We start from the raw sequence: 24,553 nt of genomic DNA on the forward strand, positions 1-24,553 counted from the left end.
ACACGGGTTCGAGCCCTGGTCTGGGAAGATCCCACATGCCATGGAGCAACTGGACCCGTGAGCCACAACTACTGAACCTGCGCGTCTGGAGCCTGTGCTCCGCAACAAGAGAGGCCGCGATAGTGAGAGGCCCGCGTACTGCGATGAAGAGCGGCCCCCGCTCGCCGCAACTAGAGAAAGCCCTCGCACAGAAACGAAGACCCAACACAACCAAAAATAAATAAATAAATAAATTTATAAAAAAAAAAGTCTGATCACTTTCTTCAAATTAATATATCACACTATACTTTTAAAGTATTTTATCTCCTAAAATATATAAAGCATATTTTATTTGGGACTCTAATAGCTAAATGTTAATTCTATAAAATCTAACTTTAGAATACACTTTTGGAAGAGTTTCTAAAGCATTAAAATAAATATCTCTGCAAACTTATCTGAATTTAAAAGATGGCAAATCTATCCAGTACTAAGATTTGTATTTTATATCCATGAAGTAGGTTCTTTTCTTTTGAAATATTAAACAAGCTTCCAAAAGTGGGATGCAAAGATGGTTTACAGAAATTGCACAAATTCAATGGAATTTTCAAAGAATTTCAAAATATAATGGTAAATTATTTACCCAATTGAAAAAAAAACTAAGTATGTTTGCTTTGGGCTCTCTTGGGAGGCAAAATATGTATTTATGTTCAAGTACTAAATTAAAAACCAAAGAAAACTTCATTTTAATAAAAATCACCTTCAATATAAATTTTTAGAAAGTGTTTGGTGCTCATCAGCGCCCTCTAGAGTCAGTTATTACAGTTCAAAGTGAACCAGATGTTAAAACAGTAATTCATTATTTAAAATAAAAGTGATACGGACTTCTCTGGTGGCTCAGTGGTTAAGAATCCGCCTGCCAATACAGGGAACACGGGTTCGAACACTGGTCTGGGAAGATCCCACATGCCACGGAGCAACTAAACCCGTGCGCCACAACTACTGAGCACACGTGCCTAGAGCCCGTGCTCCGCAACAAGAGAAGCCACCGCAATGAGAAGGCCGTGCACCGCAACAAAGAGTAGCCCCCACTCGCTGCAACTAGAGAAAGCCCGCGCGCAGCAATGAAGACCCAATGCAGCCAAAAATAAATAAATAAATACATTTTTATAAATAAATAAAATAAAAAGTGATAAAGTAAAGGTAAATAATTTTTAAAGAACTTAAATCACAGTCATATCATAATTTTCCCTCAAAAATTTCAAAATTCCCCTCTAAAAGTCCGCATACACTTTTTTAAAAAATGAGTTCAGTTTGGCAGTGTCTCCTTTAGATATTTATATTGTTTTGCAAAAAGATGCTTCAAGTGAAAGACACTATGCCTTCTGAAGTTTACTATGCAAAGATTCTTGCTCCAAAACCTGCATTTTTAAGATTTTTAAGTCATGTATTTTTATTTCTAGTTGTCCTCCATATGCCTAAATTTTAAGAATCACTCTATGTGTAAAAAAGTTTACCTAATATATACTCCATTAAAATAAGATAAAGGAAGCTTATATTTCTTGAATATGTTGAAAATTTCAAATGACAATTCACTGTAAGGACAGTTGGCCCAGGTTTTTGTAAGAGTCAAGAAAAAGAAAGCCTGTGTTTACTATTTCTCAGATATCACCCACTAAATTATTTTAGTGAAACATATCTCCAAGTTTCCACCAACACAAAAACTAACATCAAATCTCTTTTTATGTTTCCCCTTCAACTGAGTGATCCAGTTCTCCGACCCTAGAAGTGCAGAGCCACAAAGGAAGCCTGCAGGCACAATGTGCCCATCATCACGCAGAATTCAGCACCCCCTAACGCTGGCTTCATCCCCCAGCCCAGAGCTGCACATGTACCAACCCGTGTTCTGAGCATGCGCCTCTGCAATGCTCTCAGGGGCTCAGGCACACGCAGTCACCATACCCACAGATGAAGCCTGTGGTCACCAGAAGACCACTACGTTCAGGCCAGCAGTCAAGAGCACAAGGCAGCAGCCCTTTCTGTTCAGAAAAGAGGGGAGTAGTGGTCCATTCACAATTTTCTGAACGCTTTAAATATGCACAGGTACAGCAGCAAGATGTTTATTGTGTACATCCACTAAATTAATTTCGGGTTTTCTTCTGTCTCTTTAAAAATTTTTTTAAAAAAGTAATTGTTTAAGCTCATTCTAGGGGGAAAACTCCAATTACTCCCTACTCTCAGCTCTTACTAAACTTGCCTGATGTTTCATAAACTGCATACACCATCACAGAGGGGACAAAACGCGGCAAAGCGTTGCATCAACTACTTTGATAAAGCAATGAAGTCAAAGCACTACTGATAAATCCCTCTTTGGACGTTCAACAAACCCATAAAGAGGAGGGCTAATGCATAGTATTCTTGCTTATGAGGGGTAAAAACAAGCTCTTTCTTTTATGTAGAAAATAGTTATGCAGCTTGGCTCTTGACGTGTTACATCGCCTCCTCTCTGCTGCTTATTACCTGGGCTATTTCACTGCCCTGTGTTTTCTCCACTGGAGGGCACAGTTAGCTAAAAGAAAATTTGGTGAAACCTAATTTGGTCTGTTCTACGGTTCCAGAAAAAGTATGGGTGGGAAATGAGGTTAAAGCTGCTCTCAGAAAGGATGTCTCAGTAATATTTCTGAATTTTACCTATCTCTGTTCTCCTTGAAAACCATTATAAAAGATAATCACTAATTGGCTAACAGCCAAAAAATATATATTCTAAACACCACTATCTATATAAAGCGTAAATAAAAGATGAGGCGGAAAGCAAAGAATGACTTTTTAAAATGGTGAAAATGACCCACTTCAGGTACAGAATAATCTAAAGAGTAAGTGCAAACAGAAATTCTCCTCTTCAACAAGCATATACACGACTACTAAGGTCCCAACAAGGCATCACCATGAGAATGTGGTGTTGAATGACTCAGTTCTTTTGCAATGACGTAAATCATAAGCTCAGAAAAAATAGTTTTTTTTTATTTTCTGGTTTTTGCATTATCATTTTAGAGATAAGCCAATAGGGGATGCTATTCAGAAGTTCATTTATAGCTGCCTTTGCTTTACAAACCTAATCAATCATAAGGGTGTAGTTTCAATATGCTTAGGAAAAAGATTAGCAAAGAGACACAAACACTGCACTTCTCGATAAAGTCAATAAATGTACAGCTTTCAGAGGAGCTTAGAAAACAACAGTCTTTTGTTGTTTTAAAAACTGCTTTTGAATAAAACTGTTTGTAGGCTCCAAGTTATCAGTAAGCTTTCTAAGCTTTTATTGTGTTGAAAGTAAAGTGATGGAGGACAACTCTGGATATTACCCAGGGAATCACGTTTTATTAGGTCAAATGACAAAACATTAACACTTAGTTTTTTATTACAAATAGATCAAATTAATTTTTTAAAGTAGCAAATGGGGCAGAATAACTTGGGTGGGATTAAGCCTTCAGAAAGATCTTCTAAATATCATGTACATTTAAACAAATTATTCATGTTATTTTAAGCACATCAAAGAAATCCAGAAGTTCCAGCTAGGATCGTCTACATAATTCAGTGGCAGGCAGACCAATCCTCTGCAGTCCTAAGAGAAGAAAGAATTCGATCTGCCTGGTAACACAATTGATCGCTCCCAATCCTTTTCCCCATTTATTTAAATCATGGCTAACCATAAGAAGAGTCTTCTAGGCAGAAGGATAAACTAGTACAAAGTCTGTGCTGTAGATGCACAAGGAACAGCAAGGAGGCCAGGATGGTTGGAGTGGAGAGAGGCAATTGCATTCAGGTCTGAGTTCAAATGTCACCTCATGAGAAAATCTTGCCTAACTACCCTATATAAAACTAGCAGGGATACAAACTTCCTCTCCATGCTCCTGTTATTCTCTATTGTCTACCTTGCTTTATTTTTCTTCTTAGTACATCTCATTGCAAGACTTACCAAATATTTATTTGTTTGTTTATTGTCCATCCTTCCCTATTAAAATGCAAGTTCCATGAAAGCCAACACTTGGCCCATTTTGCTCACTGCTATCCCCCCCAGCACACTGCAAAGTATCCGGCACACCACAGATGATCAAATATTTGTTGAATCAATTAAATGAGAGATTAATGATGGGAGTATGGAGACAGCCCGAGAATAAATGATACAATATCCATGATATATGTTGTATGCCTGATATGAGGTGCCAATACCAAATAAGGGGCAGAAATGGTCGTAATATAAAAATGTAACAACAAATACAGAAGAAAAAGAGGCATAAAGACTACAAAATTAAAACTGGTGATAATAGCTGTCCTAGTCTTCTTATACTTGCCTTTGATCTGTTACCAGAGAATCAGATTCTTTCACTAATCAGCAATAATACCTTACCTTAAATAATACCTGTTTCTTAAACACAAGAATAGTCATCTTTCCAAAACCCATGAGTGTTTCACCTCTGAAAGAGGAAGGCAGGAAAAGAACACACACACACACCCCTTCATTCAAGGGACAAAATGTGAGTAAGTCACCGAATCTCTCCTATCAGAACTGACACACCCACACAAAGAAGCACAGCTTCCCTTGAGCCCCAGCGATGGTGCATGGCCAACCTGAGTCTTGACAGGCCTGAGAGGCTTAATTTCTTATTGTACTACAGTCCTTTTAGACTTGGTCTTTGCATTACTGCTATTCAAGATGAACTCAGTCTCTATCTTCTTTTTAAAATAGTATTTAGATTCACACATCAGGCTCTCCTGGTTCTTAAAACAAACTCAGCATCAGTAAGGCCATATCCCCATCTGAGATACAAAGCAGAATCCATGTCCCTAAGCTCCTGTATCTTTGTTCCAGCTTTTCAGTGACTCAGATGGCACATTTCCCCATTTGGACTTTAAAAACAAGGGAATTTAAATAACACTGAATCTCTAACCTTATACTCGATTATTGTCCCAACCAGGAATATATGAAATAGATTTCATAATTTTTATGTTAATAATACATTAATATGGGGAAATGGCAAAGCTAAGAATATACCACCAGGGTAATGAACACTACTGACTTCTTACTGGCTTTGAAATGGAATTAGAGAGAAATAAGCTCTAAGGATAATAACAGACCCACACATAACATGCACCCACCCCACCTTCACTTCTTCATGTCCAGTCCTGATCCTTTTCCAACTCAGTTGAACTACACTGGGTCAAAGTCTTCAGATTACTAGGTACTCCCTAAAAATAAAGTTACTTAGACTAACTTAAAGTAGACCATCTTATGACATTTACTTCAAATTAATTGAAAACCCAATATTCCTAAATCATTTGGTAACAGTTCTCAAAGAATCTTGGCAATAAGACAGTTTTCACATACTTATACTCTTTGGCTTTATAAACTGTAGACCTGACTAAAACAATTTAATGGCCTAATATGGCCAAGAACTCAATGACCAGCATAATCAGGAATGAGACTTTATTTGTTTAATGAGACGTGCAATCATATCTCATACCAAGTTGGCCTCCTTTCATCCATTTCAGTATTCAAATGAACTGCAATATATTGTTTATCCAAGTCTATAGGACCTTAAATCAATTATAAAATTTTACTCAAAACAAGAAAATCTCCCTACTTTTCTACTGAATCTGTAGGTTAGGATGCTTTCAGCTGAAATAACAGAAATAGCTTTAAGAAAAATGGGGTTTATTATCTGAAAACAAAAGGAAGTGTAAGGCACCACCAGAATGGGTGAATTCAGCAGCTCAATGACAGAATCAAAGACCCAGATGCTTTCCATCTTTCTGCTCTGCAGCCCTCAGTGTGCTGGTTCCTTCCTCAGTTTGTCCCCTCTGGTCCCAAAGACGGCTACAGGCATCACATCCTCACAGACCAGTACCCTTCCTTCTGCCTCTTTTGAAAGGGGAGGAAAGCTTCTCAGAAGCCCTCGCTCCAGGAGATTTCTTACATCTCATTGGCCAGAACTGTGCTACATGCCCATTCCTAAACCAATCTCTAGCAAGGAGAGAGGAATCATCAAAATAAGTGTAAACTACGATTGGGCCCCTGGGTCTGAGGAGAGGGCCATTCTCCTCTGAAGTATATGGTTGTCCAATACCTATACAAATCTGGCATTCTGTCAACAAGCAACCAACCACATCTGCCACAACTCCCTCAAATGCTGTACTCACTCTGTACTGACCATATGGCAACCATCTCCTGTTTAGTAGATCAGAACTAAATTATGGAGAGGAAGAGATTAATTCATACCTTAATGCAAACATAATCCTAATGAAGTTCATTCAATATTTAGTCAGTCATCTGTATTTATAAAAAGTGTAAAAACACTTAAAACAGGCTAATCCATCAACCAGCCTGAGAGGTAGCAGAACTCCCATCCACAGTGAAAGATTATAACATATATCAACTTATGCTTCAAATCTACTATATTTCTTTTATTATTTCCAGGAAATAACTCCTCCTACCTTTTCCTGGGTCTTTATTCGTTGCTTTGTTTAAAGAAAATGAAACCAAGGGCAAATATGGTGATGGGAATTAGAGCTAAGCCGGTAGTGCCCTGTCCATATCCATGCTGACCATACCATTGGACAGCACATTCCAAATGTGTCTCTTCGCCCCAAGGGCTTTATCTGGGGGCTGAAGCCAGCAACACCCAAGTGCACAGTGGACATAAGTACTATCGAATTAGTGTTCCTCACCACCAACAGCCCTCAACCAGTGACTAATGGCCATTGGTATATAAAATACTTGAGCTTCCAGGCCCTGCAGGTGAAGTAGCTCTGAAACTTGAGTTCTACACTAGCTACAGGTGATCACAGGTCTTGATAATAGCCCCTTTATTGGCTGTGTTCCCTTCCCTGTCTCCCTCCCTACTGGTGTTTCTTGGGATCATCTTCCAAACAAACTAATTGCACTTGAGTCCCTGTCTCAGTATCTGCTTCTGGGAGAACCCAAAGATAGGAATGCAAAAGGAGAGAAAAGTAAATGTTTCCATTTGAAGAAACATTAACACATTGACAAATAAAAAAAAAAAAAAGTAATTCACAATTTTCAAAGAAGTAATGTATTTTGAAGCAAGTATTATTAGAAGATTTGGGTGTTTATACATGGTCCTAATCTTTGCTATATTTTTAAAAATCAGAACCAAAGTACATCCGGAAACTATTTCCTCATATCAAAGATAATACTTTTGCTCTGGAGAGCTAAAAAGTACCATTATGTCATCAATGTCATAATTCATAAGAATCTAGCTTAAATGAAGGTTGGAATAGAAAACTTTTAACTAAAGAAAAAGTACCCTCTGAATATCTTTAAGCCTGAGACAAAAACAGTAGGGTACCGAGTAAGAAATGACAGGAACTTCTAATTACCTCTTACAATAACGCTTCTAATACAATAATGGAACTTTAAACAGTTATGTCAAACTTGAGAGTCTTCCAATTACATCAGAGTTGAAATGACACTTCACTGCCAATAACTTAACTATAACCTTAATCCATTATACCTAACCATAGCCATTGCATATATTAAAAATAAAGTTGAAGTATTTACTTAAAATTAACATAATTTGTGGTTAAATTAGTTTAACTTTTCATGCAGAAACCCAGCTTACATCAACAAAGTTGTTTAAAAAAAAAGTTTTAGGTATGTTCTAAAATTGACATATATTAGATAATCACTTCAAAAGAAACTTAGGTGTTGATCATGACAAATGTGCAACAGATCCCAAAATAAATCTCTGAATTTGAACCTCACACAAAGGCTCTGATCAACTCATGGGGCAATTCTATTTTCTAGGTTTCTAACTGAAAATGGAAGGAGGAAAAAGGCCCCATTGTCCCGTTTGTGCATAATGCTTTGTACAGTGTTTCCAGACACGATTCAGAGACTCAATATCTCTGAAGATATACAGAGTGGGTATTTTTAGACATAATTTGATAGATGCAATAAACAGAGAGGCTGACTGAAAATTCCACAAATAAATGTCAAAGGAAGGTGGACTCTGAACTCAGGTCTTCTGATTGTGTTTCCCTGCTTTTCCGCCTAAAAAGGAAATAGCAAACATTTACCAAACTAAGCCACCAAGTGCTACATGGGATACACTCAAACAGCTCAAAAATAATGTTCTCCTTGTCCTAAGATATTACATGTTGAGGCTCCAAAGTTTCTATAGATCGTAAGATATAGCATATAATTTTTGACAACTATAATTGATTGCTGAGCCAAAGGACTTTGGTAAGGAGCTCAGAACATCAGGCTCGGGCCAGTGCTAATCTACAGGAAGACTGCCGGACATCCACCCAGAACCACACGGGAATCACTGCTTTCCTCCCAAACCTGCTCCTTCTCTTTGGGTTCCCACGGTCGGTGCCCAGTGTCAGCCTCTGCCGCCTCATTCACCCACACAACATACCTGTGACGAGGGCCCAGGACTTCTACCTCTGTCTCTCGTCTGACTCCCCCGCTCAGTCCCTGCCCCATGACCTTAATCCAAGCCACCATCACCCATCACCAGTCTCCTGCTGGTCCCCCCCCCCCCATCTGCTGGGTGGCTACCTCCACATCCATTCTCCAAAATGCGAGAGTAAGCGGTCCCAATACAAACTCGATCATGACACCTACTGCTTAAAATCTTTCAATGACTTCCCACTGCCCTGAGAATAAATAAAACCCTCACGGAGCCTCAAGGTCCTTTAGGACTGGCCCGCTGCCCATTTCTCTAAGTCTTATCTCTTGCCTCTCTCCTCTCAAGGACTGTCTGCCCAAAGTTCTTGAATGCTCTCACTTTCCTCAAGGTCTTCACGCCAAGTCTTCTCTCTGCTGGAAAAACTCCCCTGTCCTCCAACCCCCCACCTGCCCACTTCTCATTCATCAACGCAGTTTGCAGAGTTCACAGGAGTTCCAATCCCAGGGGCTCCTCCACTTCCTAGCCATGTGCCTTCAGACAAACTGCTTGACCTCTCTATTATCTTAGCTTTCTTTCAGTCAGATGGGGATAGGACCTACCTTATTGGAGTGTGTGAGGAGTAAATGAATTCACTGAGGCATTTAGAAGAGTATCTGGTAAATGGTAAGCTTTTTAACATTTTGTCTTATTACTATTATTCACATCATCATCTTCCTACTACTTTTCTTCCACACCTTGGATTAAATGTGACTTCTTACAGAAACTTTTTTTTTTTTTGAATGGTCAGAATGGCAGATTTCATTATTATTTTTTATTATTATTATTTATTTATTTATTTTTGCTGTGTTGGGTCTTCGTTTCCGCGTGAGGGCTTTCTCTAGTTGTGGCGAGTGGGGGCCACTCTTCATCGCGGTGCACGGGCCTCTCACTGTTGTGGCCTCTCTTGTTGCGGGGCACAGGCTCCAGACGCGCAGGCTCAGTAGCTGTGGCTCACGGGCCCAGTTGCTCCGCAGCATGTGGGATCTTCCCAGACCAGGGCTTGAACCCGTGTCCCCTGCATTGGCAGGCAGACTCTCAACCACTGCGCCACCAGGGAAGCCCCTTATAGAAACCTTTAAACCCCTGAAGAGGTGTTCCCATAGCTGGCTCCTGCTAAACTTTTCGGAGCTGCTTATGTAATGATCTGTGTCCTCTACTAGAACAAAGAAGGTAGCGACCAAGGCTTTCTTGCTCACCACTAGTTTCCAGACCCAGTGCGGTACACCAAGCACATAGTCAGCACACAATGATTATCTGCTGAATGAATGAATGACCCAATTCCACTGTTTAATCACTACAAAAGTCATTCAGATTGCCAACTATAATCGAAATTTCTTCTGGTTAAACCTAAGCCCATTTTGCTGCTGTTTCCTCATTTGGAGGACTTTAATTTTTTGTTTAAAGAAAAAGAACATCCTCTCCAGTCTATTGGCCCAATAAGAATCACTTATATTAATTTCACAATAAGGATAATTTTTTTAAATCCATCTATAAAGAAAGAAAGCAGACTTAAAACGTTCTTGTCTATAAATGTAATATATATAAACTAAGAAATGGGGCCACTAAAAAAAAATCACAAATAGAAAATAAGGACATATTGTTCTCTCAATTCTTTTTTTTTTTTAATAAATTTATTTATTAATTTATTTTTCGCTGTGTTGGGTCTTTGTTTCTGCGTGAGGGCTTTCTCTAGTTGCGGCGAGCAGGGGCCACTCTTCATCGCGGTGCGCGGGCCTCTCACTATCGCGGCCTCTCTGGTTGCGGAGCACAGGCTCCAGACGCGCAGGCTCAGTAGTTGTGGCTCACGGGCCCAGTTGCTCCACGGCATGTGGGATCTTTCCAGACCAGGGCTCGAACCCGTGTCCCCTGACATTGGCAGGAAGATTCTCAACCACTGTGCCACCAGGGAAGCCCCTCTCTATTCTTTATAGTGAAGCTTCCAAAGTCCTCAGCTATTCTTCCTATGGTCTTACCAAAAGCAAAGTAAAATTTCAACTATTTGCATCTACCAAAAACCATTCTTATTGACCCCACTACCCTCACCCCCGATCTCCAATTAGTGAAGACTGGGAAATACTGGGTGTGCTGCTTGTGGTTCTTCTCATTGCATAGCAACACAGAGAAGTTTCAAGTTTTCTCTTTTTTTTTTCTAATCTATTTCAAATGCACAAACACAGAACTAGCCTAAAATAGAATCTCTATTTAACTGTCAAAGTTATATGTAAATATTTAGTACAGAAATCACTTGAAGTTTTAACACTATTATAAACCAAGCGCTGGTACCAAGAATAGCTATCTGGCTAAAAAGCCTGCATGTATAGTCCACTGCCTTCTTCTAAGGCTAGCCCGACCCCAGTCCAGTGTTTCCCAAAATGCATGATCTTAAGAATCAACTTAATTTGTTAAAAATACATTTTCCCATGTTCTTTTCTTAGAGAGTTTGATTGAGTGGGTCTGTAGTGAAGCCCTAGACTCTCTATTTTTAACCAACACATCCAACTGATTCTTATGTCCCATGGATATTGGCATAAACAGACCTTTCACTTTCAGACAACATTTGAGGAAGTCTCCGACGTATAAGCTCTTGGATAGGAACTGCAAATTGCCTTAGAATCACCCTTATCAGGAGCTTCGGCAGGAAATTTGGCAGGAGCCCGGACTCAGAAAACCTGGATTCAATTTCTTGTGTCATTTACTAGCTGTGTAACCCCTATACCAGTCCCTGCAGCTCCCTCTGGTCCTGGTATATTACGTGGAAATAATAACTACAGGGTGGTAATGGCAATCATTAGAGAATACTTGCAAAAGCAATTTGTAAATTAAGATGTCAACATTACGGTAAAATTTCATGAATTCAGCCTCCTCTAATTCAGAATGTGTGAACATCATTGTCTAACCCCTGTGTTTTTTTTTTTTCACATTATCTATAAAGAGATCATCCCCCCCTTTCTCATGACAGGCAATGATAGGTATTGGAACACACAGATAAGAAGCTGCTCCCCATTCCACAGCAAAATTATGACTGAATGTGCAAGATTAGGAGATCTTGCTTACTTTATTAAGTCTGTTTATGTGACAAGATGGGAGTTTCAGCAATCATTAAAGCAAGCTTGGCAATATTTCTACTGGAAGTGAGCTTGGTGGTGAGCAGTTACTGCCGGCATTACAGTAAAACCAATCTGGAGAATGAGATTTCTACATACGAGGAAGGTTAAGGGAACTCTAAAACTGGAATTTAAACTTCTAAAGGATACTGCACCCTTTGCTGGCCACCTTGAGAAGCAATCCTAAAAACTATACAGTATTTCCTTGGCAATTTAGTGTCATCAACATCATCTGTAGTTAGGGCTACAGGCACAGCCAAGACTATAGATAAGAAACATTGGATCGACCCACTTGGCTTGTAGCACTATACATAGTGAAAAAGTCCCCGGGTCTTAACATCCATGTAGGAGTGTACCAAGAGTAGGAAACATGGTACCCTCGGGGCTACAGAGATGTGTGTCATTTCTTCGAGAGTTCAGGCTCTTGCACAGAGAAGGCTTTTCGCCCCATACCAGTTGCGGAAATGGGATGAAGTTCAGTTCTGCCAGCATCCTTACTGTTAGCACTCATCACCTCTGCCTGTCCTCCTCACCAGTTTTCCTCTCTTAATTCATCCCTGACAAGTCTCTTCTATTCTGCTGTCAGAGCCTGCCGCTCATCACTCCTACCACTGCTTTTAATCAACCGACCACCGATGCAACCCCCATTTTCTGCTCTTTGCCACTGACCCTCTTGCCTAAACAATCTCTAACTGGATGAATGAACTTGAGCAAGTCATTACCTCTTCCAGCTTATTTCCCTAATAGTTCAACTGAAGAGGTCACCAACAGCCCTTCCAGTTTTGTTATTCTATCATTAGTCTCTTCTGCCTCCTAATGATTTTTCAATTTTCTCAAGTTTCTCACAAAATGGCTGACTAAACTTTTGTAGATTATCAACCAACTGCAGTATTCATTTCTTTCCATGAAGCAAACAACGCATATATTCAATGCTCTGTGGTTAACTTTCTAGCAGTTATTAAGTATATACATTGACCATTCAATGCCTTTACTACCAAAGAGATTTTCCAGGAAATTCAGCTCAATGTCCCCAAAAAGTCTGAAGGCTCTAGAAGGCGTGGGTTCATTTTCTCAGGCCTTTAAAATAACAAAACTACATTTTGGTCAACACATCCTAGAATTCAGTTTTTTCACTCATTCATCTCAGCCTTACCAATTAGCAAGGTTTCACTGGAACTTTCATTGGAAAAGTCTTTCTTACTAAAAGAAAGCCTACTTGTAACAATTTTATAAAGACTTGGGGATGAATAATAAATATATCCATTAATATTGAAATGTTTATTAAATCTGGCAAAGTGGTTGATTTCCTACAGCAATTTCCTAACACAAGTATGAAGGAAGATTAGCTTATTACCAATGCTACACAAGGACATCTCTTTGCTCTCACTGCATTTCACACTTTCAAAACTGTTATCCCAGCTCTGCTACAATAATTCCATAACCAGTCTTTGTCTAGTCAGTCTGGGTTTAACTTCAATCTAGCTTTTTAGGTGTCACTTGAGGTTTTAAAACAAAGAGGAAAAAAGGCGTACAAATTATTTTGTAAAACATAACCAAAAAAATACAAAAGCAAAGCAAAACACCCCATCCCCATCAAAATATAATTCAAAGAAAATATATTCATTTACTACGTATTATTTATTGTGCACTCTCGAGGGGCTTGTAGTTTAGAACAAAGTCATGAGTGCAAGCACAGACACACACACAAACAACCAAAAAGGTAAAGTGTGGAAAAGCCCACAAAAAAGCACAAAACAAGCACTATCAGAGTTCCAAAAGTACATGATGGCTTCCATGTGGGCAGCTGCACATAAACATTCAGAATCAGGACTCTGAAAAGTAGGTAGAATTTCATGAACAGGAGGAGTAAGGAAGAGTGAACAACAGAAGAAAGAGCACTCCAGGCAGAGAGATCAACATTCAACAACCACTGAAACTACTGAATGTCTCTGCACAAGCAAAAGGACACAGAAGCAGAAAGAAGCGTAAGTACAGGCACGTCTTGGACACAAAGACATTCAGGGCGGTCTAGTTCCAGGGTCTATACTATGAGAACTTCTTCCTGAGGTTATAATCTATATTTTGTTTTCAGACTAAATAATTTCATTTTTAGAGGTGGGGAGACCACTAATATTTCTTAGATTTACAACTAATAAGAGAATATAGAAAGAGAAGATAATTCCCCACAAAAAATACATTATCCCTCAAAAACACTGGAATACCTGAATATTTTCATTCATTCAACAACTATGTATTAGCACTTATTTTGTGCAGGCTCTGTCCTAGGCACTTGAGATACATAAGTGAACAAGAGAGACAGATCTTTGTCTTCATGGTGCTTCCATTCTAACAGGGGTAGACAAACAAGAAATGTCATACATGAGCAAAGTATGCAGTATGGGAGATGGTGACAAGTGGGGTTTTCATCTAAACAGGATGAGATGGGAGACTGGAATTGATGTATATACACTATTGATGCTATGTATAAAATAGACAACTAATGAGAACATACTATATAGCACAGAGAACTCTACTTAATGCACTATGGTGACTTAAATGGGAAGGAAATCCAAAAAAGAGGGGATATATGTATATGTATAGCTGATTCATTTTGCTGTACAGCAGAAACTTACATAACATTGTAAAGCAACCATACTCCAATAAAAATTCATTTTAAAAAAATAAATAAGTAAACAGGATGAGAAGACATTGGAGGGATCTGAGCAAAGGATCACATGATCTGACTAGAACTTTTCAAGGATCACTGGCTGCTCTGTAAGAACTGATTATAGGGGAGCCAAGGTGGAATCAGAAGGACAGGAGGCTGTTATAATAATCAAGGCAAGAGATTTTGGTGGCTTACACCAGAGTGGTAGAAGGAACTGGATACTGGATATTTTGAAGTTAAAGTCAATAGGATTTCCTAATAGACTGTATGTGGGTGAGAGAAGAAGAGCTGAAAATGACCCAAGGTTTTTACAATGTAGTTGAACAGAACCAGATTTTTCTAAGTCCATCGTATCTCAGGTTCACTAATGGGGACACTTAGTAAATCTTTTCACAAAGCAAGCAATTCTCCTGGAGTACTGTGAATCACCTCCTAATCAATCTATTCACAACTTCAGATTTCCAATAGTTTATCTGCTGAGTGAACTACATTTCTTGGTTTCAACAATCTCTGTTCATCAAATAAGAGCAATGTATACAAATAAAGATGTCTTAAATATATGTTACTTGGCATCCATAAAAACACATAAGATGTTACATGAGAACCTCATTTACATCTCATTTCACTGTCATAATAACCCTGAAAAGTAACAGCCCCATTTACTAGATGCAGAAAGTTATGCTCAGAGGTTAGCAATCTTTCACCAAGGTCAAACTTCTTAGCAAGTAGCAAAGCTCAGACCTGCTGTACTGACCCTAAAGCCAATCTTCCGTTAGCGTTACTGTTCCCCAATGTCATACTCCTGAGAGGCAGTAATTGTTCAAAATCTTTAGTTCTCTAGTCTTTCCTCCTTTCCCCCAATGACTAGATCATTTAAGTAGAAATAACTTCACTTAATAGTGGTAAGGATAACTTTTCAGAAACTGGATAGTCTCCCTGGAATTGCCAGTTAGAGAGACCAGGCAAACACGTTTTTTCACCAGACAAAATGAGTAAGAAAACAAAGCATTCCTTCTGAGACGGATGTGTGGCAGGCTTCTCAACTATCACACCATGGTCCTATGGAGTGACCTCGAGAAAGCAATAACCCAGTTTCAGGGTTCATGCAACGTTATCATCCAGTCCCTGGTCAAGAGTAGAACTTCCCATACCACAGTGATTAGATTTTCCCCCAGGGAGAAACAGTCTTTGAAAGATGATAACCAGAAAGTGCACAGAAATGGCCTCCCTTACTATAAAGTATGAATTTGCATTTTTTAAAGGCAATTTTAACTGAGATTATGTGAATAATCTGCTCTTCTCTATCTCTGTGACAATGCAACAGCTTCAGAAAGATCATAGAAGCAAAAACTTCTGTTTAAAGTTGCAACTCAGGGCTTCCCTGGTGGTGCAGTGGTTAAGAATCCACCTGCTAATGCAGGCGACACAGGTTCGAGCCCTGGTCCGGGAAGATCCCACGTACCGCGGAGCAACTAAGTCTGTGCACCACAACTACTGAGCCTGTGCTCTAGAGCCCGCGAGCCACAACTACTGAGCCCGAGTGCCACAACTGCTGAAGCCTGAGCACCCAGAGCCCAAGCTCCACAAGAGAAGCCACCAAAATGAGAAGCCCACGCACCACAACGAAGAGTAGAACCCTCTCTCCACAACTAGAGAAAGCCCACTCGCAGCAACGAAAACCCAATGCAGCCAAAAATAAATAAATAAATAAATTTACTTAAAAAAATAAAGTTGCAACTCAGCATTACTCTTCTGCTTAAAATCCCCACAATTGTCTTCCATGTTCTTAAACAGCCCTGCTCACTGGCCCCTGAGCCCCTCTCCACTCCCATCTTACATCATGCCTACCCTTTCTTGGCTCCAAGCGCTCAGGCCTTGTTTTAAGGGGACCCTGCTCTTTCCCACCTCAGGAGCCTAGCACCTGCTGGTCCCTCTGCTCTGTCTGCTACTCTTCACTTCCCTTCAGATCTCAGCTCAGTCATCACTCTGACCTTCTTTCACAAGCTCCCATAGAACCAAGTGTGTCTGCTTTCCACCACTTAACAGGGCAGTCTGTTCCTGATTCCTGTTTGCCATCCCACTGGTCTGTTACAAGGTCCATGGCCAGCCTCAGGAGGATGTGGATGGTGGGTGGACAAATGAACAGTGTTGGATCACACTCTCCACCAAGATGGTGAAGGCTTCACCCTCCCTGCCTCCTAGCCTTAATCGTAATCTATCCCAGAAGGCAGAGATACAAATTGCTATATTTTAATATTTTTATGTTCAGGAAAGATGAGCAGGAGAGAAATGGAATAAAGGATCTGTGCTACAGACTGAATTCATATGCTAGAAACAAAATGTATATATTGAAATCCTAACCCCCTCAATATAATGGTATTAGGAGGTGGGGTCTTTGGGAGGTGATTGGGTCATGAGGGTGGAGCCCTAACAAATGGCTTCAGTGCCCTTATAAGACACCCCAGAGAGCTCCCTGGCCCCTTCTGTCATGTGAAGACAGAAAAAGACAGCTATCTATAAACTAGGAAGCAGTTCCTCATCAGACACCGAATCTGCCAGCACCTTGATCTGACTTCCCAGCCTCCAGAACTGTGAGAAATGTTTGTTGTTTAAGCCACCTAGCCTAGACTAGTTTTGTTATAGCAGCCTAAACGAACTAAGACACACTATTAAATAAAATTTCTTTTAACTTATCCTTATCTACAAATGGCTTTAAAGGCAATGGAATTGATCTATTCAAACCCACTTACCAATGTACTCTGCTCACTAACTAAATCTTTCAATAACTTTTTTCTGAAACTGAAAATTATCCTCAACCAACAAAAACAAACAGAAAATTAGTTTCGAAGCTCAATAGTCTCACTTGAGTAGCAAAGGTAATCTGTTTGCTGAAGATGCAGTCAGCCAGCTAATAACCTTTTCTTACTAAGCCTTATCTTGTCAATTAGCTCAAGTGATTAATATATAATGCTACAAAGGCTAATAATATTACTAATACATTACTAAGCATTTATGTACTAGGCACTGCACCACCTATTTTACACAGAATAAGTATTTTCATTTACCCTTCACAACAATCCTATGAAACAGGCTCCAGTATTATCCCCATTTTGTAGATGAGGAAAGTGAGGCTCACAGATGTTTACTACCTTACTCAATGTTACACTCTAGTTTAAACTGGAGGAGCTAGAATCCAAGTCTAGATTTGAGTCTCTGAGGTCTCAGGTTTGACCCTTAAATAGGGAACTTATTATTGCACAGAAAGGAAGAGGAAGAACAGAAAAAAAAAAAAAAAAAAGGAAGCAGGAGACAATGGAGGCTGGTGTGAGGTTGGAGGGAACAGCTCAGAGTACAGAGGCTGAATTTCTAATTCCAGGAAACCATCCTCTTTGGTTTTTCCTCCAAATAAGACCAGGGCATGCTTTTAGGGCCGATCCTCCAGTTCCATCTGTTTCCTCTTACACAGCTCTAGCCCTAGTGCTTTAAGGTTGCCGCTGCTAACTCCAATCTGGAGACTTTGCTCCATTTAGGCCTATGGACTCCCTTTTCAGAGATGAAGTGAATAATTAATAAATATCTTCAAGAACTTTTATGACTAAGTTCATCTGTTTCTCTGCCCTCCACCACCTGCCCTGCTTTAAAAAAACAAAACAAACAACCAAACAAAAAAAACAGCTTTTTTAAAAAATACTGTGATCAACATCAAAAACAAATTCACCAGCAAGAACAGGTCTACCAGAATGTCAACAGGGAGCATATTACACTAACCAAGCTGGACCTCTGGAGAGTCACTAAATCCATTTGAGACTGCCAGACTGATAAACAGAAAACAGCATTCAAGGTCAGGTACTGATGCCAGTCAAACCCTTCGCTTTGTTAAGCACCTTGAGTGCCTTTCCAATGTGTTCATGGTTACAAATCTGAAGAAAATCCCGAGCTACTTGATTCTAAAATGTGCTACTTATCCTGAAATGCTTCCAGAATTACCAAGCATATCCAGATTTGAAAGTGTGCCTTAAATCAAAAAGCAATAAAGTTCCTAAGGTATAAAGGAATCCACCCCAAGTATCCATGTAGTCTGTAAGCCAATCCCCACCACACACAACATGTAGATGTTGCATAACGGACAACTTGGCTTTGCATCCTGATCCTGTAACTCACCAGCTATGAAACCAGAGACGAAGTCATTTACCTAAGCCCCTATTTCCTTCTCTGTACACTGGGGATTTTGGAGCACAACTCAAAGAGAAATTAATGATAATCTATGTGAAGTGCCTGGAACACTTCAAGCATTCAATAAGTGATAGTAATATTTCTTCCGGACTTGCCAAGTTAAATAACATTTCATACATACATATGTACATACATAATCATGTAATACCTCAAAACCTAGTTAAAGAAAGGGACCCACTGTCAGTGGGCCCTGGTCACTCAAGTAGCCTTCAACAGTTTGAGGTAACTAGACTAATCCTGCACAGCTGTCCGATGTAAAAACAGTAATTATGTACCACACCTGATTTTGAGAACCCTTTGATTCTTGGAGCTTGGCTAAGCAGAGCCAGCTTTGACGAATGGCTTTTCCACAGGAGAACCCCACCACCCCATACCCTTTTTAGGTCCTCATTGTCTACTGAATTAGGAAAACCTTGCAATACTACAGAGCCAAATGAGTTCCATCAGCTTTGGAAAATCTCAGGGACCTGCTAATGCAGATGTGCAGAGGGCAAAATACAGAGGAGAAGACCCTTTGCAAAATCTAACTCACTCCACAGAATCGAATATTTTTTGTTGTTGTTGTTAAACTTCATACTTTATTTGGATTTCATTAGTTTTCCTTTTTTATTTAATTAATTTTTATTGGAGTATAGTTTGCTTTATAATGTGTTCATTTCTGCTGTATAGAAAAGTGAATCAGCTATACATATACATATATTCCCTCTTTTTTGGATTTCCTTCCCCACAGAATGGAATATTATTCAGCAATTAAAAAAAAAAATGAAGCCACTGAAACATGCCACAACATGAAGGAAGCTTGAAAACACTGTGCTAAATCAAAGAAGCCAGCCACCAAAAGCTTCACATTATCTCATTCCATTTACATGAAATATCCAGAATAGGGAAATGTATATAGACAGAAAGACTAGGGCTCGAGGGGGTGGGAATGAGGGAGTGACAGCTAATAGGTACAGGGTTTCTTTTAAGGAAGATGAAAATGCTCTAAAATTAGGTTATCATGATGGTTGCGCAACCCTGTGAATATAATAAAAACCTTGAATTGTACACTTTAAAATGGGTAAATTGTATGGTCTATGAGTTATATCTCAATAAAGCTATTTTAAAAATCTAACTCATTAACTGATTAGTGGATCCTTCATTCTTTGCTGCCTGGAGCTATATCCTCTCCTTTAGAAACTAAGAGCTCAGAGTGCTGTCTCAAGTTTAAAGGATAAAATATCGTGGCTTTGGAAGTATAATTACCTTGTCTTTGCACCTATCACCTCCACTTTATTTTTATTTTCTTATTTTTTTTTAAAGATTATTTATTTATCTGGCTGCATTGGGTCTTCGTTGCTGTGCGCGGACTTTCTCTAGTTGTGGCGAGCGGGGGCTACTCTTTGTTGCGGTGCACAGGCTTCTCATTGCAGTGGCTTCTCTTTGTTGCAGAGCACGGGCTCTAAGCGTGCCGGCTTCAGTAGTTGCAGCACGTGGGCTCAGTAGTTGTGGCTCACGGGCTCTAGAGCACAGGCTCAGCAGTTGTGGTGTACGGGCTTAGTTGCTCCACGGCATGTGGGATCTTCCCGGACCAGGGCTTGAACCTGTGTCCCCTGCATTGGCAGGCGGATTCTTAACCACTACGCCACCAGGGAAGTCCCCACTTTATTTCTACATCAATCATTTTAGATGAACTCCAATGATGGAAACTTGCTCAAATAAATGCAAAATGTGTCTACGCTCAAACCAAATTCTACAGATTACATTCTCTGTTGCTCCACAGCAAGGACTATTCTCTTCTTAGCACAAACTGACCACCTTTGTTAGCAATCTTCTTTTCATTACTTGCTACAGTGACCTTCAAACAACTTGAAGCTCCACTTTCACAGGATCTCTTTGTTCTCGGAAGAGATACAGAAAGTGTCACATTACAATGGCAGGCAAGAGAGTCTTACCTCCTAAATTGGCTAAACCCACCTGCTAGGGACCTAGTGAAATCAGCGTAATTCACTTGAGTGGGACTGTTACTGGAGAGAACTAGGGAAGGGATGACCCAGCTCTTGATTAGAAGATGAAGGAGATAAATTAGAGGATGGGCCATGTAATGGATGGTCTTAAAAACCTACTAGACTAAGGAATCTGTGGTCTGGAATATTTTTACAGATTGCAAAGCACAACTGTATTTCAGGGATTTTCCCAGTTTTTTTTTTTTTTTTTAATGTCTAGAAGAGCTTATATCTGATCAATATGCCAGTTACTGTGGGAAAAGACAAAAAATGAGGACCCACAGTCCCTGCCTCTCAGATTCTAAAATCTGAGGGGGAGAAATTAAACATACTCACATACAGAGACTTAAGAATAACAAGTATAAAAATATACTACCAACTCAACACACATTATTATGTAATACTTAAAATAATTGGTTATGGAGAGGAAGATGTTAAATAAACATCAGTATTAGAAACCAGGCAATGCCTCCCTAATGACACCAAGGTGCCCTAAAACCGAGTTCCCTTATTGAGTTTATGATTAATCTCTCTACCCAAAACTTTATTCCTTCTCTGGTCCCCTCTGACCTCAATCCTGTGCTAACTGAACACTAATCAACCAGAGTCAGATGACTGAAACTGCCACTGTCCATATAACATCATTAATGTACTAAAACTGCTGTTGTCAATAACATCATCAACGTATAAACTCAGGCTGTTTCTCCACTACAAGATGAGCTCACAGACCCCTGAGCCGTGGACCACCTGGCCTGGGAATCATAAACCAGAGACACCCTCACTCCCAAAACTATGATTAGGAAATGTTACAGAAATGTCCCTAGATGATAATTAACCCCAGCCTCTTTGTTCTTTCCCGTAAAAAAAAAAAAAAAAAAAAAACAGAACCTTAAACTCAAAGACCAAGTTGAAGTGGATCTGAGGCTTGTCTCCCACTCCCCTTGGTGCCCTGCAAATAAACCCTTACTTTGCTGCAAACACTTACTGTCAGAGTTTGGCTTTCAGCACCACAGGCACACGAGCCCTTGCCTGGTTAGTTACACTAATAACTGGTTGAACAAATTACCTATTTTTAATCACAATTTAACCCTAATTATTCAAATGTCATCTCTGCTGGTTTGTTTTTCAAATTATTTCAGTTTTTCTTTGTTTTTCAAAGATTCCCTGAATTTGGAGACATAAAGGAAGACGTATTTACTTTTAAGATCCAGGCCACCACGTATAAGTAATGCTAAAAATAACAACTTCATTATTTTTTCTACTTAAGTACTTAAAAAAGACAGTTTTCCCAACAAGTGAACTGGATAACATTTCACTTTATGATACTATGAGCCTCTCTGTTATATCCCAGTGTTCTAGTTCAAATTTCATTTCCAAATCTTTTAAACATTGCCCTTAATTTATCAAACATCCTTCCTCTGGGGCCAAATCTTTTCAATATAAATAATACTTATGAAATGACAATGTCATATCACTTGGCTTTTTACTATGGATTCATATACAGATGACTTGGTCCCTTTGAGTTATTAGCCACTATGGTCAATTTGAGATAGTTGAAAAAAAAAAGTTTTTACCATAAGTCTTTGCTTACATATTACAAAACTTATTCATCTTGATATATAATTTCCTAAGGCACTAGGGTCTTGTTCAAAAGTCAACAAGTGGACTTCCTTGCTGGCGCAGTGGTTAAGAATCCGCCTGCCGATGCAGAGGACATGGGTTCGAGCCCTGGTGCGGGAAGATCCCACATGCGTCAGAGCAGCTAAGCCCATGTGCCACAACTACTGAAGCCCGCACACCTGGAGCCCGTGCTCCGCAACAAGAGAATCCCCAGCAATGAGAAGGCTGCGCACCGCAACAAAGAGTAGCCCCGCTCACCACAACTAGAGAAAGCCCGCGCACAGCAACGAAGACCCAACACAGCCTAAATAAATAAATAAAACCTTCATTTAAAAAAAAAAAAGAGTCAACAAGCAAGTTTTCCAAACATGACAACCAAGAATTTGGGCTTATCAACCGTGAAATTACAATCTTGATTATAATCAAGCTGAGCACTTCACTTGCTTTTTCAACGATCAAAAAACAATTAAGTGACTTTTTAAAATATGTATTATGTTAATAGCTGCTTCACATATTCATTCCTACTTGAGATGTTTTCTCCTTTTGTTGCTGTCCCAAAATGTTAATTTATTATGTTTTTCCTACTAAGTTGTTGAAATGTTTTTGAGTGAATAAAGTTAAGAATATGGAGTAACATTATCTGTGTACATTATTTGAGCCTAGTCTGAGAGCAACCCCTAACTACCCCAAAATTCAATAAAATGCTTTGTGAAGTGAACATTCAATTATAAAACAGCAGAATGAATAATCACATCGGAGAACGGCATATCACTCGGTTTTTTAAAAAAAAAGCTTTTTAAAGAAACAAAAAATAAGGAAAGAAAATCAGCAAAAAAGGCAGAAAAAGAAAAACAGTAAGCGCAAAACTTTCCTCAGATGTTTCCCAACTTCTCCAATCTGACCTTTCTCCTCCATCTTCAAAATCCCCCGACTAGATGGAACAAGACCTGTTTGTTTAGCTCACTCTTTCTGGGAATACTTTTTCCTGCAAATGTCCTTCTGCAGAAAGTATTTCCGATTTCTACATGAAGAGTTACCGTTTTGCAGAAGCAATAATTCTTGCTACTCATTAGGACTCCAGAACAGTTAACCAAATTTTTTTGGTAAATTACATGAACTAGGCCGAATCCAAGGTTCCAAAGAGCAGAAAGTCTTCTGAAATTCTGTGTCCTCTTCCTCCACCCTCGCCCCCCAAAAGGCAACAGAATGCTTTTCATCCTGAGCACAGGGCCAGTATTCAAGACAAAGACTTTGTTTTAAAAACACTCATAAGGGGCGAGCCAAGGTGGGTAGAGTGCGACTGAGGAAGCAAGCAGCAAGGCGACTAACTCCGTTAACCCGGAACGGCTTAAAGGACACAAGCCCCAGGGAGTTCAGGCCAGATTTCTCCCGCGCCCACCAAGTGGCACTTCAGATTCGCTGACTTAAGCCAGCAATGTATTTAGTATTTAAAACCTCTACAAGTCTAAGCAAGCCAGAAAATGGCTTAGGGGACAGGCAGGTATGCGGGACGCAGGAGTCTCAGAATGGAGGAGAGGGGAGCTGGGGACGGGAAGGCCAAGCGCTGGGCCCAGAAGTGAACAGCGCGTACCAGGCCCAGCCGGGAGCCGCGCGAGCCGCAGCAGGAGCGAGGGGGCCGGCGGCCCTGGATTCGACTCACCTGCCCATTCACCGAGCCCCGGTCCGACCCCCGCCTCGTGACCCAAACCCCAGACCCTAAGGGCCGTGAAGAGCGAGCACGAGATGCGCAGGGCCAGGTAGGCCACGGTGCCCGCGCCCACCCAGTACAGGAAGCCGGCGGCAGGTAGACCGCTCTCCATGGCTTTCAACCAGGCCTCACTACCTTCGTGAATGGAAAAAACAAACGAATGAATGCAGGCAGAGGCGCCGGCCGTGAAGATGAGGACTACCGTAATAGGCGCTACTCCTACACAGCTTTGGGCCTAAACCCCGCCCATGGCACCATATCCGTGCCGCCATTGGTGATCTATCTTTCTCTCTGCAGGTAGTGCGTCGGTCATTGGCTGACCCTAGTTTCACTGCCCCGCCCACGACCCCCACCCTTGCTCTCACCGAGCCGCGTTTCCGTTCTAAGGCGGCGGATCGCTCACCTGCCAATCAAACTTCAGTCCCGCCCAACGTGTCCCCACGCCCCCAGGATTCCGCCAGACGGCTGCACGTCTCACCGCCGCCAAATCGCCCAGGTCTCTCATTGGCTGGAGAAGGCCTCGCGATTACCGAAGGTTGTGCTCCTATTGGCCAATCAGACCCAGTCTGGTTTGAGCTTGGGTTTGAGGAGGGAATGGGGTCAGAGACAACGCTAGTGAATGGGAAGATTGTAGTAAGAAGTAGACGTGGAGCCATGGTTTTATTTTCACATCTTTGTTAAACGATTCTTTACCATTGTTAAATGTGCTGTCATTGTTCCTGTAAGCTTTTCCGAATAAAGGCTTGCATCTTCTGTGTCTGTGCCGTCCCCACGACACACCTTCGCTC

General features: G+C 40.4%; 1 protein-coding gene across 1 annotated transcript in view; it reads right to left on the reverse strand.

The window, feature by feature from the left end:
* The window catches only part of HSD17B12 (hydroxysteroid 17-beta dehydrogenase 12), a 168,627-nt gene extending 144,623 nt beyond the window's left edge, over positions 1-24,004 (reverse strand). The window contains exon 1 of the mRNA XM_057552141.1: positions 23,718-24,004. Coding sequence (XP_057408124.1) covers positions 23,718-23,877 — 160 coding nt within the window. The 5' untranslated portion in view covers positions 23,878-24,004. The remainder of the gene's footprint in view (positions 1-23,717) is intronic.
* Positions 24,005-24,553: the final 549 nt, after the last annotated feature.

This window comes from Balaenoptera acutorostrata, chromosome 9, assembly GCF_949987535.1.
Source record: "Balaenoptera acutorostrata chromosome 9, mBalAcu1.1, whole genome shotgun sequence".
In the NCBI taxonomy this organism is placed as follows: domain Eukaryota; kingdom Metazoa; phylum Chordata; class Mammalia; order Artiodactyla; family Balaenopteridae; genus Balaenoptera; species Balaenoptera acutorostrata.